Source organism: Myripristis murdjan, chromosome 21 (assembly GCF_902150065.1).
Source record: "Myripristis murdjan chromosome 21, fMyrMur1.1, whole genome shotgun sequence".
NCBI classification, from domain to species: domain Eukaryota; kingdom Metazoa; phylum Chordata; class Actinopteri; order Holocentriformes; family Holocentridae; genus Myripristis; species Myripristis murdjan.
This window is the reverse complement of record NC_044000.1, coordinates 31719339-31736204: the sequence shown is the minus strand read 5'-3', so window position 1 is coordinate 31736204 and position 16866 is coordinate 31719339. Positions and strand designations below refer to the sequence as shown.

Genomic DNA, 16866 nt, shown 5'->3' with positions numbered 1-16866 from the left:
CAGACGTTATTCCGTCTGAAATTGCCCCAGTGTAAGGAGATTTCTGTAGGTGGAGAGATTTAAATCCTGCGAACCAACGTAGTTTTCAGTCGACACCGTAGCTGCTTTAACAGCGTCTTTACCCGCCTGGAAAAACGTCAGTCAGTGCTCACGTTTTGTGCCGAGACAATTCACCAGTCAATTTACCGGAGAGCGAGGCTGTAACAAACACAAGAGCTCTATATCTTAAATATTTGGACAAAAAGATTTAAGGAAGCCGGACAAATTCTAACAAACGGACATGGGGTCCTTTAAAATGGGGCTGACTGATCAACTAAATTAAACTTCAATCAAAAAAACTTCTTCCCCTCTACAAAATGCCTCCAACAGGGTCTGTAACTTTATGATCCATTTTCTGGTGACCGTATGGTGGCGCTGATTAGTCCACTCAGTTTTCCAGCCGAGGAAATCTCTTGAATTGGGCGACACCAGACCCACTGAATCCTTCCAGACTTTTTAAAGTGAGAAAATGAGATTCACGGGTCGGGAAGCAGGCCTACCGTCTTATTCCTTCTTCTTCTCCCTCTTATTTGATTTGTGTTTATCTTTGTAAAGATTTGGGATCAGACTAAACGTGGATTGCCTGTGGCTGTGTTTTCAGCGATTTGTCGGGCCGCCTGTGTAAACCATCGTCGACGGACAGATGACAGCACAAAAGAAAACACGGGGTTGATGAAAGAGAAGCCTTTAGATCTCCTAACACACACACACACACACACACAGGACATCAGCTGTATTTGAAGGCAGGGCAGATGTCAGGATGGCCTGTTATGCAGCTTAAGTCTGTGATGGGATTTGGAGGCCAATCCCACTGATTACAGAGATGGTGTATCGGTGTGTGTGTGTGTGTGTAGGTGTGTGTGTAGGGCGCTACTCGGTTGCAGAGTGTCTGCCTTTCACTCAGCAGAGGGGATAATACCAGACACCTCAACTGGCATGGAGACATTGAGGCCAGGTCCACACTAAGCCGGGTAAATTTATTTATTTTACCCAGAGCAACAAGAGTTTGTAATGTGGACAAAGAAAACTGAGCTTTTTGAAACCACTGATGTAGGATTGTCATGCGATCAAGGTTACGGTCTAGTTAGGCGACTTTAAGGGCCGCTTCGGTGCGGAAAATAAACTCGTAAAACGCCTCCGTAGTGTGGATGGAGCACCAAAACGGCATTTTTTTTTATTTACCTTTGCTTGGTGCGGACCTGGCCCGAGGTAAGACAAGACAAAGAGGCGATGAGAGAAGATGAAATGGGCCCGTCTGAAGACAGAGGGTACAAAAACAAAATTGAAGGAGACGCCAGAGGACGACGAAACAGTAGATGAGGCCAAAAGCCACGGGAGACGCATTTGTTTACCGCTTTGATGGGGTTATGAGCTCGCTGTTCCCCACCAGTAAATAAAACGGTCCGATAGAGCAGAATATTATCTCACAGGCTTCACTAAAACTGTCGCGCGAGTGAGAGCCGAGTTCCTCCTTCAGAATTTAAAACCCTAATTAACGTTAACGTCCACTGTTGTCGTTTACAATACGTCAATGGCGCGATCCGCAGTGGCAATTCAATAATAATGTATCTAATCAGGGAGCCAGGCGATGGAAATAAACACCTCAAACTGCAGAGGACAGAGTCATTCCTTCCAGGCTCGGGTGATTTGGTGCTGACTGCAAATCAGTTTCTCTTTCTCCCTCCATAGATTTTAACTATCAGCGGGTAAAATAACAGGAACCGACGCCAGGGATTCATTTAGTTTTGCTTTAAATTTGATCCAACTACCTCAGTATCCTGCTGAAGCCGTCATATTCTAATAATACTGACAATACTACTTATTACTACTTCTGTTACTACAACTGCTGTTACTACTATACTAAAATTTTGCTTTTTCTCAGATTGCCTTGGATATTTTGTACTTGGATATTTGTATATTTGGCGCTATTTCACAGTTTACAGGTGGTTACCGCTAAATCCAAGAATAAAAATAGGAGAAGTTATGCTGTTTCGACTAATGTTTATTTGCCAAAATGGAAGAAAATACGGTCCATATCTACAAAAATAATGGCTTTGCTAGTTAAGTCTGGAAAAAAGTCAAAGTACTTTTGAAGCAATATATATCTATTTATCTATATATATATTATATCTATATCTATCTATCTATCTATCTACACACACACATATATATATATATATATATATATAGATAGATAGATAGATAGATAGATAGATTTTTATTGTCATTGCACAATCATATACGTATAATAATATATATATATATATATATATATATATATATATAATATAAATTAGGCCTGTTAAGGCAGCTACACAGGCTAATGTCATTAGTTTTAGTACAGCCAGTGTATTTAGGATAGTGATCAATCTTGAGCTGGACTATTGTGAACCACACAGCTTTACTGCACGTTCTCCTGAAACTAATACATATCTGATAGCCCAGATCAGGGTATAAGTAAGAGATAATCAATGATTAGCTGTGTGTTAAGCGGTTTTAAGGACGGGAAGTGGAGGGTGGCGACTCGCTGATCATCCCTCTCACACCACGGCCACTTACCAACAATATAAAGGAGAGAGGAGAAAACACTCCATTGGTGTGTTTTCCTCTCTGATTGTTAGTTTATCAAGTCAATAACTCAGCTGTGCTGCTGCAGTTGATACCAACGTGCTTTTTAATGTTGCTATGGTTACACATTAGGTTGCAGACGATTGAGGCGGCGATTAAAGTTGAGCCAAACTATTGTTTTAACGCACACCTGCCTGCCTATTCACCCAGACCCATGGTGTAAACACAAATATAAATCAATCAGGGAGTTGCATACAAAACGTTGTTTTACGTTCTTTTACATTAAAAAGTAAAGGTATTCTATTGTACATGTGCTTTGGTGTCAGAGTGAAAAATGGCACGTTATTTTTGTGTATTTTTGTGAGGTAACCATGTCAGGAGGTGATTTCCTGGGTTTACCTTTCCTCCGTCGGCGTTGTACTCCTTCTCGTTGACGTCCAGCAGGCGAGCCAGGCCAAAGTCGGTGATCTTGATGTGGTTGGGAGATTTGACCAGGACATTTCGTGCAGCGAGGTCCCTGTGCACCAGCCTGCGCTCCTCCAGGTACATCATCCCCTGAAACACACACAAACACATGCACATGATACATCCATACAAAATAAATGCATCTGCAAGCATGAATCCACAATCATTACCTTTGTCTTCCTTGTCTTCATTAATCATTATCACCACAATAACCACCACCACCATCGTCATTACCAAATTCACTGTCAGCATCACCGCCATCATCAAGTAACCGCAAATTCCTGAGGTTTCAGTAACGGAGGCATCCACAGGTTTCGACCCAGAAACAAATTTTCAATTAAAAAACAAAACCCTCCAGAGCCGCGGACGCTGGAGTCACTCAGAGTTTCATTCAGTGCAGCAACAGTGCAATTAAAAAACTGGAGAACCTCCAACTCGCTGCTTTAATTAACAGCGATCGTCCGCCTCGATAAGGGGCGAGACATTTTTTCCCAGCCATTCTTCTGGGTCTTCGGGCCATCGCTTTCTACGATAACACCCCAAATTTCATCTTCCAGAAGCCCTAAACAATATGGACCATTAACTGTGTTGAAAGTGGGTTAATGATCCTCCACATATCAACGCTGTGAGCGTCAAACATTAATTCCTTGTTTGTTTTTGAGTGGCAGTACTCAGATCCACACACACACACACACACACACACACACACACACACACACACACATGTGCACATTAACCCTTGGATTAGACACATGTAATGGTTTGCTGATTTACTACTTCAATATTGGCCTTTAATTAAAAATTGGATATCAGGCGTATCATTATTCTTATCCTCGTGGGTTCCACTGGAGAGCTTTAGAGGCCCACGATAGTCTGAACGCTGTTTCACACACTTTTGCTCCATGACAACAACAATATGCTTCAAAGGGAAACACTGAATCCTTGTAAGTTCTGTTTGTTTTTTTTTTCGAGCATGAAAATGATCAAATCTAAAGCCACTGAACACACAAAACGATGGTCATCAACAGCTTCAATACAGAAATATCCATATCAAAGCCTCCAAAAAAAATAAAATCCATATCAAACCCTAACCAAGACAAACCCTTGTGCAGCCGTATGCACACTGAAATGAGGAACGGTGTGAGGACTTGTCTGAGAAAGAGAAAACACAATCTGAAAAAGCCCAAAAATGCCAATAATGTATCCAGGCTACAAAAGCACAAATTTGTCGAGTTGTGTAAAAGCCATTCAGTCTCCCCATTGTGCCTCAAGAAGGCAGCGGCACGGAGGAGAGGGGAAGAAAGAAAGGTGTGTGTGTGTGTGTGTGTGCGTGTGTGTGTGTGTGTGTGTGTGTTGGGGGGTTACACAGCTATTTAAAGTTGGTCTCACAATAACAGAAGCCACTTTGGTTGAAGTGGGGAGAGGACAGAAAAACCAGGCCTTATTTGAAACCATAACAAATTGGATTTAGGTGGAATAGGCTGAAATGAGAGGAGAAGATGGAGGAGGCGGGTGGGGTGTGTGTGTGCGTGTGTGTGTGTGTGTGTGTGTGTGTGTTGGGGGAGAGGGGTGGGGGTGACGGTGGGTGGGTGAGGGGTTGAGCCGCGGCAGCCTAAGAGGTGAGATTACATTGGTAAGGCTATAATCACACAGCCTCATTTGGCTCAATCCCAGGAGAGCATGTGGTTTCTGCACACTCTGCACACACTACACACACACACACACACACACACACATGCAGATTCACACACACACAGCCACATACACACATGCATGCACACCTGCACAAAAACCGGCGTGCATATAGGTTCTCTCTCTGCCACACATGAAAACACACACACACTCACACACACCTATGCACACACACACGGGTACTCCTGCACACACACATGCACACACACACACCCTGACATTTGCACAGACACAAACCCTTATGCACACAATGCATACCCTCCGTCAATTAGTGCACGGATTGTGAGCCGGCGGGAGCCCATGTGTGTTTCTGTGTGTGTGTGTGGGTGGGTGTGTGCATGTATGTGTGTGACTGTGTGTGTGTGTGTGTGTGTGTGGGAAGGAAAGAAGCCGACCAATGAGATGCGAGCCGGTCGTCCATATAGAGCAGGAGGAAGAGAGGAAGGCATGCAGAGAGATGAGAGCGGCCGATCAATACAAGTGTTGATTTGACTCCATTACCAAATAAAGCACTGGCCTTTACATGGCAAAGCTACACTCTGAGGCCTTAATTAGCCCCCAGCCACCGACCCCCAAACACACACACACACACACACACACACACACACACATGCATCACACAAATAAGGTCTAAGGTTAAGTGAAAGTATCAGCATTGCAATGGAAATACACTATTTTTGTTGCTTTGCACATATAAAACTGTGAAAATCTAGTCTTCAAACAGCTCCCCGAGTCCGACAGCAGTCAATGTGCAAAAAATGGAACTGGAAAATATGTCAGCCGCTGTCACACATCAGCTATGAGACTGACTAATAACATCGCAGAGCGCCTAATTTGCTCTTATTCGATCGCCATTGTTCTGCTGTCGGTGTAATTCACTTCCTTGGCACCTGCTCGGGCCGCGTGGACGATCCTGATGTCACGCCGCCATGCAGGCACCCGGTGACGCCACACCGCCGATACGTGCCCACTGATTCCCACTCATAATCATGCAATGCTGCAGCCAATCCCAGCATGCATTGGGTGGAAGGTGAGGACGCACCTCGGCCAAGTCAGTAAGTGGCTGCTTGATAAATCCTTGGATTGAAAAGGAGTTTTATTTACTTGTTGTGTGTATATATATTTGTTATTGCCTGTAGTTGGGATATTCGTGTCTTTGTTTTTAGGCTGCTCACGTTCATGTCTGTAGGTCATTTTAAAATCGAACTGAAGTGGTGTATCATTCGGTATGTTCTTTGTCTTCCTCACTGCTGTCCGCCCGGTTCGCTTGTGACCACACACACTCGCCGCTCCACGTGGCTGTGATGTATGGCAACGTATTAACTGTCCATTAAGGTCCAATTACCTGTGGATGTGCGAGGCCAAACCACTGGAAGAAGGAGATCATGCAGGCAGTCCATGTGTTCGTGTAGAGTGTGTGTGTGTGTGTGTGTGTGTGTGTAGGGGCAGTCTTACCAACAGGCAAATCCACGCGACTGATTGAAGCCACGACAGCCAGAGAGCACGACAAAAAGCGAAAATAGAGCTAATATAATCTTATTTTTCATCAATTTAAAAGAAATGTACTGTCCTCCTCCTCCTCCTCATCTCTAATTCCGAACGGAGATTTACCGCCGACTACCGTCGCCCGCGAAAATAGCTCCATTGATTACTGATTTTGATTGATTCTCAAATTTATCATTTGTTATTGAAGAATGTTTCGTCGGTGGCAGCACCACCTACCCCCCGGTGCTGCAGCCGACAGTCAGCATCAGGCGAGCCGACCGCGGCACCGGCCGCTCACCTGTCGGATCCGGCAGACCTGACCGGGTGGGCGCGGTACCGGCCGGAGCCGCGGCCGGCCCGCCTGATGCCGACAGGTGCCGCGGCCGGCTTTGGTTTTCGGTGGTAAAGTTACCCAGAAGTAGACGTGCACACATCCTATCTTCAAAATAAAAGCATCACCACTGCTTCTAAGGTATTAGAGTTTTATTTTTGTAAACAACCGGAAGTGACTGTACTTTGCACAATCGCTAGCTTGAGAGTTATCCGAAAACGTCGAAGCAATTTTCAAAACAAACAAACTGGCCACATATTTGGAATCTACGTGGTTACTTTCTCGCCTGAAAAAAAATTAAAACTTAATAAAGTGACATATTAACAGTCGTCAAACAAAAAGTAATTTCAGCTTTTTTAGGGAGCTCTTTCCGGTCAGTGGTGCTGTGAGGGTGAGAAGTGTCCATCGCTCCACACTCAACTTTTTGACCGTTTTGAGTGTACATCCGGGTATTTGCAGTGCACTGCATTTTGTTAGTATTTTCAGTGTGAAGGCACTTATGCACTCAAAATACTAAGTGTAAGTGCAGAAGTGCAGATTTGAGACACAGCAACAGTTTAACCCCTCGTGCCACACCGCTGCTCGACTTTCAGCTCATGTCCTTCCTGCTGCGCCGGCTTCAGTAAAACAAGTGGGGAAAAAGAGAGGAAAATTAATGTTTTGTCAATAACTTCAGCTGCTTGCTTGTGTTTGCTGCTCGCAGTAACAACCCAGCCTCCGAGTTCAACAAGTGAAGCGAACGCTCGCTCCACGGCGACAAGACAATCTCAGTGTTAGTGATGATGGAGATGAGATACTTTCAAAAGGGTTACAAGATACATCTATTATCAAAATGTGTTGATCATCAATAATCAACACGGGCGACTGAATCATTCAAGTTTTGTTTCACAGATTTAATTTACAACCGACCGGGACACAGTGTGTTTTTCTGGCTCCGTTTCTAATGCTTTGTAGAAAACACTCCACTTACACTATATTACCAAAAGTATTCGCTCACCTGCCTTTACTCATACTATGAACTGAAGTGCCATCCCATTCCTAACCCATAGAGTTCAATATGATGTCGGTCCACCTTTTGCAGCTATTACAGCTTCAACTCTTCTGGGAAGACTGTCCACAAGGTTGAGGAGAGTGTTTATAGGAATTTTTGACCATTCTTCCAAAAGCGCATTGGTGAGGTCACACACTGATGTTGGTCGAGAAGGCCTGGCTCTCAGTCTCCGCTCTAATTCATCCCAAAGGTGTTCTATCGGGTTCAGGTCAGGACTCTGTGCAGGCCAGTCAAGTTCATCCACACCAGACTCTGTCATCCATGTCTTTATGGACCTTGCTTTGTGCACTGGTGCACAGTCATGTTGGAAGAGGAAGGGGCCCGCTCCAAACTGTTCCCACAAGGTTGGGAGCATGGAATTGTCCAAAATGTTTTGGTATCCTGAAGCATTCAAAGTTCCTTTCACTGGAACTAAGGGGCCAAGCCCAGCTCCTGAAAAACAACCCCACACCATAATTCCTCCTCCACCAAATTTCACAGTTGGCACAATGCAGTCTGAAATGTACCGTTCTCCTGGCAACCTCCAAACCCAGACTCGTCCATCAGATTGCCAGATGGAAAAGCGTGATTCATCACTCCAGAGAACGCGTCTCCACTGCTCTAGAGGCCAGTGGCGGCGTGCTTTACACCATTGCATCCGACGCTTTGCATTGCACTTGGTGATGTGTGGCTTGGCTGCAGCTGCTCGGCCATGGAAACCCATTCCATGAAGCTCTCTGCGTACTGTACTTGGGCTAATCTGAAGGTCACATGAAGTTTGTAGCTCTGTAGCAATTGACTGTGCAGAAAGTCGGCGACCTCTTTGCACTATGCGCTTCAGCATCCGCTGACCCCTCTCCGTCACTTTACGTGGCCTACCACTTGGTGGCTGAGTTGCTGTTGTTCCCAAACGCTTCCATTTTGTTATAATAGAGCTGACAGTTGACTGTGGAATATTTAGGAGCGAGGAAATTTCACGACTGGATTTGTTGCACAGGTGGCATCCTATGACAGTTCCACGCTGGAATTCACTGAGCTCCTGAGAGCGGCCCATTCTTTCACAAATGTCTTGTTTCACAGTCTGCATGCCTGAGTGCTTGATTTTATACACCTGTGGCCAGGCCAAGTGATTAGGACACCTGATTCTAATCATTTGAATGGTTGAGCGAATACTTTTGGTAATATAGTGTATGTTTGCTGCTTATTTAAATTTTAGCTCATTTTCATCTCAAAAATTGGCTCATTGCTTGAAAACGCAACACAAATCACATATATAGACGGTTCAGATGTGTATTTCAGTGTAATACAGAGCAACAAGACAGATTAAAAAGAGACTCAATAAAAGTAACTGTTGATGTGGATATGATTGGGCCAAGACTTTAGTTTTTTAGTGAAGAGTGTGACGCTGATAGACTCTGATACTTGCAGTGTACTGAGTTCCAGTTCCTCAGTGGTTCAACAGGAAAGGCAGATTGTTCAAAGGTGGTTTTTCTGCATGGGATCACATGGTCACCTCTCTTTAACCCCCTTTTCCACCAAACAAAGAACCACTTCTGTTCTGGTTTGTGCACCAAATTTTGAACCGTTCTTTGCTTTTCGTCCAAATATAGACAGAAAAACTGGATCTCAGCTGGAGCCGGAATATGAAAGAAGGGAGATGGAAAGATCCGCTCACACTTGCTTACACGCCTGCAAGTAAAAACATTTCACATTCGCCTTTCTGTGGGCAGCAGCCGTCACACCCTGCTCATTTCTACCAAAACAATATCAGCACACCGGCTAAAGCACCGATTTAGAGTTTATTATTCTCAATCTGAACCCTATCAGGCTCAGATTATGTAGTTAAATTATTCCAACAGGTATGAGGGGTCGGGCTGTGTGCACAGACGAAGAAGAACCAAAGCTTTTTTGTTGGAAAACGGCATAAAAGAGGTTTTAATCTAGCCAAGCCTGGGTGCATGCATCTGAGAAAAATATACTAAAGTCAGAAAATCATATTTTTTATTTATTTATTTATTTTTTTTATTGTCTGAGGTTTTCAGGGTTGGAAGTGGATGAAGGCGACGTGTTGAACGGACGCAGTGGAGAGGGGCAAAAGTTACAATTCAAGTGTGCTGATCTTTGCCTTTGCCAAAGCAAGGGCATCCAGGTCACTAATTCTGCCCCTGTGTGTGTGTGTGTGTGTGTGTGTCCCTGAATCTGTGTTTACTGTCCTCAGAGAGAAGCAGCTATGATAGCTGTGTGTTTCCAGACAGATAAGAAGAGGGGAAACTGAATGTACTTGGGAACATTCATGTGTATGTGACAGTATATATATGTATGTCTGTGTGAGTGTGTGTGAGAGAGAGAGAGAGAGAGAGAGTGTGTGTGTGTGTGTGTGTGAATGAAAGACTGCCTACATGCATGCCCATGTCTGCATGTGTGTGTGTGTGTGTGTGCTAGCTGGAGCTTATGTGCATGCGTGCTTTGCATGCAGAAGTGTACACAACAGTGCGTGTGTGTGTGTGTGTGTGTGTGTGTGTGTGTGTGTGTGTGTGTGTGTGTGTGTGTGTCGGTGCACACTGCCAGGGTCCTGACAGAATCTTATTTGTACATAAATCGCGCTTGGTAATCTCCTCAATTTTCAAGACAATTAAGCAGTGGAGGGAGAATGGATGGCTCGGCAACCCGTGAATTTTAATTAGCCGGCACAATGAGACTGAGAGGGGGAGGTGATGGAAGTGAATGGGAAGTGACTGCGGACGTGCGGGAGGAAAAAAAACTTCCCTTGTTTTCTCTCTCTTTCCCTCTCTCTCTCCTCAGCTGCTCTCATTTGCCGGCCTCCCATGTGGACGCGATGAGTAAAACGGGCTGCCAGAGGTTTGTAATTGCAGCGAACGTGCAGGCGAGAAGCCAGTTTTTGGAAGCTTTATTTCAGGTAAAGCCTGCAACCGGAGAAAATCCACCGGCTTCAGACAGACGCTGTGGCATGATCACACCGCCACACGAGGGCTGCTTTCCAATCAGCGGGGATCAGGCCTGTGCCCCGAGCCCTGCACGGGGAGATTTCACGTGGAAAAGCCGGCCGGGGGAGGGGGGGAGCAAATCTAAATGCTGGGAACAAAAATGTCAGTCATGTAGAAGCTCAGGGAAACACGCCGTCAGCCGCCGAGACGCTTTGCCGGCAGTCCCGCGCTGCATTCCTGCGCGACAAAACAAACGTCCATCGGAAAAGTAATTTCATGTGGTGTCGATTTCTCAAATCTCTTCAAATCTCATAGTACAAACCTCTTCTCAATCTATGAAATAATAAAAAAAAAAGCTTGGAAATGGAGTGCAGGAGTTGCAGTTGCTGGGTTTAACGTCAATCAAACAGTTTGGGCGGGACTTGGCTTTTCGGTTTCGCCTACCTTTAGACATCAGGGAAGCCAGCTCACTAGATATCTTTAAAAGAAGACTAAAAACCTCATTTTCCACTCTAGCCTGTTGTCTTTTATTGTTTTATTTGCATCTTTTGTTTTATTTCAAAGTTCTCGTTTTTAGCCTTTTCTTTTTAAATCCCGCCCTGTGCTGTTTTTTGTTTTCAAATGTTCTTTTTATTGTGAAGCACTTTGAGCTGCAATTCTTGTATGAAAGGTGCTATACAAATAAAGTTTTATTATTATTATTATTATTATTATAGTGACTGTTGCTGCTCGCACTAACTACCCATTTTTTCTTTTCAATCTGCTGTTGCTGCTGGTTCTAGGTTCAATCCCCTTTGTGTTATCTCAACACGGAGTCACAAAAAGTCAAATTATGTCTTCAAAGGCACGCTAGGCAACGTTGCATCTCGTTTTTTCATGCACCGAGGACTGTCTGAAATATTGTTTATCTAATCCGTGTTGTATTTGGAGCAGCGCGTGTTTCTGTTCTGTGACCTCATGATCAAAACTCTTTGTGAAAAAGCTGATCGTGTCTGCTCAGCTGGGAATCTCACAGCTGTCTGTGATCAGCTGTTCCACCCACCAGCTAAACCGCTGATTTATGCTGCGTTCCAGCGGGGAATCGAACCTGTGAATCACGACTTCAAAGTCACGAGTCACGACTTCAAACCGTTCCAGGCAGAACCGACAAACATTATGTGGGCGTGCTTTTGTTGTTTAATTTCATACGCTTAACAGGTAATGATATATGTAGTATTTACAACGTAAACGTAAAAAAGTACTTTTTATCTCTACCCAATACAATATTTCTCACCGTTGGCTACTTGAAGAACAACCGTCTCCTGTTTGTGTACAAAACATAAACCACGTGACGTCGAACGAGGACGTTGGAGTCCGTTGAGCACAATCGAGTTCACAGGCGTGAATTCAAGCCCCGCCCACTTTTAACCAGTAAATCACCAGTTACGGGTGGCCTGGAACGCAGCATGACTTGCAAGGCTCGGTTCCACCTGCTGCACAGGTGAGATTCATCCTGAGTGAGACCTTCATCAGTGGAGAAAATCACAGCTGTTCATGGAAGAGCTGTGAAAATGAATTAAAGTCATGAATTCACTGTGAGAGGGAGGGAGGGAGGGGGGGTTATAGACATTTTTAACAACACTTTGTATCTTACACAAAAGAAATAAGCGTTGAAAAAGGTCCTTTAGAGCGTCTTTACAATAAAATTACACTGCAGACAAAGGGACGAGCATTCCAGTGCCGTTGTGCCTTCATCACAGCAGAAAAATGCACCACTTTTTTGCACCTTAAATCAAAAAATTGGAAAGATAAAAATGTTCCCGAGTGCCTTTTCCCTGTTGGTTGGCCCACAGATCCCTTTCTGCACGTCAGGCTACTGTCCTACTGCGCGCCTGACATCGTCTCCACTCTGCATCTCCAGTTAAAATGTACTGTCACTGACGCGTCTCGGTTTAAAAGTTTAAAATGCGCGCTGTCCAAACGGAGACACACACTTGATTTTGTGGGAGTGCGGCGGCGGCGGCGGGGGGGATGAGCTCCCGGTTTGCAGCCTCACTTGTGATTTAAACTGATAAGACTGATTTATTTTATTTATTTATTTATTTATTTATTTATTTTTTAACACAGAGAATCTTGCCTAGTGCGGCTTTAAAGATTACGCCTAATTTAAGACTTGTGGTTGTTTAAAAGGAAGGGATAAGAGAGGAGGGAGGACAGCGGTGAGGGGAGGGGGGTGGCAAAAAAAAAAAAAAAAAAAAAAAAAAAAAATCCCATTCATGCCGGCAGCAGCGGAGGCAGCCCTCACACCGGCCGAGAGAATTACTGCTCTCCCAGGAAATACTCCGACCTCCCGTCTCGGTTATTTATGCTTATTTCACCGAGTCGTGCGGACAAAACCTGAGTGGACGGGATTGTCCTGCGATGCGTTTTGTGGAGACAGATTCGTCAGCGGGCGGCGGGAGGGCTGGAGGATTAAATCGATAGGAGGGAGAGAGAGAGAGAGAGAGAGAGAGAGAGAGAGGAGAGGTGGGGCCCATTCCTCACCGCCTGACACTTCCCACTGCTGTGCTTTATCCTGGCAAGATGGACACACACACACACATGCATGCACATATACACACACTCAGAGAGAGAGGGAGACACTAACACACACACATGCTGCAGCACAGACAAATACACAGTGAAAAGGCATGCATGCTCATGACAGCACACAAGTGGGCCTATAAATATGCACACTCCAACACACACAGTCATGCACACACACACACACACACATATGCACACACACACACACACAAAATCCATAATCAAGTGACTCATCCTGGTGTGATGCTATTCATGAGGAAAACACTTCTAATGAGATTGAACATCCTGCAGAGGCTCTAAGCTGCCTGTTTGTTCTCTGTCTTTGACGATCCTCCTGCATACTTAGAGTTATGTGTGTGTGTGTGTGTGTCAGAGTGTGTGTGTGTGTGTGTGTGGAATGGGCCTCCTCCGGTGCAGGGGAGGGGTTCGGAGAGGCGTAGGGGTCTCTCTCTGTGGATTTCCGCTCGCGGTGTTTCAAAAAGGAGGCGGGGCGGGGCTCACGCGGCGCGCCCCGGTGGACAGTTTATCTCAAATGGATTAGCCGTGTAGCCCGGGAAGAAGATCAATAACTTTTGATTACTAACTGGTTTGATGATGCCCCTGCGTCTCTCCACACATGATCATATTTACCCTGAGCATCTCTTTCCAAGTAATTGGATATCAATGCTCACGTCGGCCATTGAAAACTGTCAGGCGGGTAAAATGAAGGAAGCTGATGGCTCCAGGATCGTAGTAATTAATTTTTGCAGTAGCAGCATTTGCACTCGCACGCCGGCTGTGCCTTCTGAAGGGTTTCGGTGTCCTCCAACGGTCTGAATTCAGTTTCAGAGGCTTTTCCACCCTGACAAGCATAAAATTTGGGTGGGAACACTAAATCCTTGCTGCATGAAAATGCTAAAAATTTGGCTAAAACAAGAATTTCATCACTAATTTGGCCACTTGTTGGTCTACAAAACTCCATGCAGTGCCAGTAAAGTCTATACTGTACATTAGTATAGTACAATAAGTATAGCATAATGATGTTGTTTCCATGGATACATGTAATACAATCCATGGTGGACCACTGAGGATCATCGCACTTGTTTCTGTGTATCAGATGTGCATTTGTGTGTTGTGCTTATTGTGCATAAAAATACATTTCCCCAGGGGAGATAACAAATATGAACCTGGACATTTAGAAAGCTGGGATAATTTAGTTCTCCAGTTCAAATTGGACACTAATTGTCGGCACAGTGGCTTTCCTTTGGTTAACCGCCTCAACCCTGCTGGTTAAATTAGAGGGTTTGTTATTATATGAATATAAGCCGCATGGCCGAGCTTTGCTCAAACCCACAGAACTGTAGTTTAAACTCTAGTGGACATCCTGAGGTTTCCAAAGAGCCCAAACAGGGACTCATTATATGTTTTAACCCTATTATTTATCCCTGTATGTACCCATTGCTTCCAGAAAAAAAATTGAGATTATAGACAAAGAAAGCTCAGTGCAAAGTTTGTTGAAACTTTTATTTTCCCTGTGAAAATAATGATTTTTTTAAGATGAGGAAGTTTTTGAAACAGCGCAGGTGGGGAATTGTATAATGCACAAAAAGTATAGGTCACTGTAACACACACATGCGTGTCAGGCTGACTCCGTTAGTGAGACAGATGCTAAAGCAGCATTCAAATGGAAAATAAAGTATAAAATAACCAGCTCACACGACCAGTCTCTGTTTATTTCTTCCCGTTTTACGCTTTGGTGGTGACAGCAGAGACAGCCAACTAGCCAACAGCCAAGACAGAGAGAGAGAGAGATTTGGCTTACAATCTAAAAAAAAAAAAAAAGTGTGATTTTAATACGCGTACACAGCGAGAACGGCGCCAGAGTGTATTTTCTTTTGTTGTATCTGTAAAGTACCAAATCTGCACCACCATCTGCAGCGAGCGCGGCGCCGGCGAAGAGGCCTGAACTGTATCTTTTCCTACTTCACAGTCTCCTTCACCGCCCACACACACACACACACACACACACTCATCAGCCCAACACAATGTGAGCATGCCACATGACAATGCCACCCATGTTTTCCTGCTCTCTCTCTCTCTCCTCTTCCTCTTCCCCTCTCTCTTCCCTCCTGCCCCTGCAAGCCAATTATTTCCTGTGTGCAGCAACAAGGTCATCGCCGAGGTGGGAAGCCCTCATCAATAGCTCGTTCCCTACCCGCCTTTTGCCAATCATCTATATTTTAGAGGAGCGGCGGCCTGCCTGGAATTAATGGCCGAGCGTTGGCGCGGCGCAGGTTTGGAACAGCAGTTTTGAATACTGATGGCGGCTAAAGCTGCACTGTCTGCCTGCGTCCGGCGTCCGGCGTCTCGGGCTCGGACGACGACATCGTGCCGTGTAATGGGTTGGCAGGAGTTTTACTGTGCTGGTAAAAACGGTAAAAAGGAAGTGACGGGGTGATGGGAGGCTCGTCTCACCTCCATGGCACCATTCAAAACACATGGCATTCAATATATAAGGTAATAAAAGGAAAAAAAAAATCAATGACAAGAGAGTAAAAGTGTGCAGAATTATGTTCATTTTTAGCAGCAGCGCTTGCTTGATAAAATGTGAATAATTCAGAGGGCTCAGATTTACTGATGTCACATAAAACTAGGTTATCTAACGAGTCCATCGATGTCAAGTATGTCGTACTAGGATGTTGGAAAGGACAAATATTGCTCCAAAGTTAGGATAAATTAATAAAATGTAAATTAAATTGGTGTGTTTGTGCAGACTAGGGCCTAAACAGTCTTGGAGCTGCATCAGTTGGCTTCGACTGGAAAGCTGAGACTCTTGTGGATTCAATGAGCCACATGTGTGTTTCGTTATGGTGTTCCTCAAAGACCTGAGGCCTGTACCATAAAGCTGGATTTGGGCTTAGCGAGCTAACTTCAGGCTTAACCCTGGCTTTTCTGTACCATAAAGGTGGCTTACTTCTTATCGGGCTACGTTGCCGTGGTAACGTATGCTGAACACCTAACCTGCTCCGGAGCAGGTTAAGTTCAGGATAAGAGCTCAGCAGGTAGAAAAGCCCCACCTACTGACCAATCAGCTCTCTTCTTCTTCTTTTATAAAATTAAAATTAATACATTTTACAATTCTTCTTGTATTTTTTTTTTTTTTTTTTTTTTTTTAATGTTTATGAAAATAAATGAGGGGAATTTAATTCAGAGGGTTAAATAAAAGTTTCCATTAGTTTGCTCATATTTAGTATTTAGGGGGTCTGCCCTGAAAAGTCCACATGGGAGTTGATGCTAAATGTTTTACTGTCTTTAAGTGACAGTGAAATAATATTTTAACCAGCAGAATAAACACGAGGCGTCAGATGCTTTATAAAATGAAATATCAAAACCAGTTGAATCAAAGTGACGATTCTGCTGAAACTCAAACTGAAGGCAGCGGTCCAGCGAGGGTCGCCCCTCACTGTTAGAGAGGGCCAGTTCCTCTGCAGTAGTGTATGGCTGAGTGGGGGACACATTCATTTATTGAACACACAAATGTTACTGTAGTAAGTTTTACTCGTACCGTCATGGTGGGGAAGTCAGATTATAATCCCACTAAGTTACGCACTGACACAGTCGGTGATTTTTTGCCAGCATTCCTTGCGGCTTTTGGCAGCTGCAACTGTGTTGCTTTTTGCCTGGATTATTGATTTATATTCCTCGTATTTATTAATGATTATTGTCTACTCCTCGGTTGTGACGTATGCGGCTCGGGTAGATTTTTC

At 44.5% G+C, this 16866-nt stretch overlaps 1 protein-coding gene across 2 annotated transcripts in view; it reads right to left on the bottom strand.

The window, feature by feature from the left end:
• The window catches only part of erbb4b (erb-b2 receptor tyrosine kinase 4b), a 516511-nt gene that overhangs the window by 16552 nt on the left and 483093 nt on the right, over window positions 1-16866 (bottom strand). For both annotated transcript variants that reach the window (XM_030080353.1, XM_030080354.1), the window contains exon 21: window positions 3007-3162. In XM_030080353.1, coding sequence (XP_029936213.1) covers window positions 3007-3162 — 156 coding nt within the window. The remainder of the gene's footprint in view (window positions 1-3006; window positions 3163-16866) is intronic.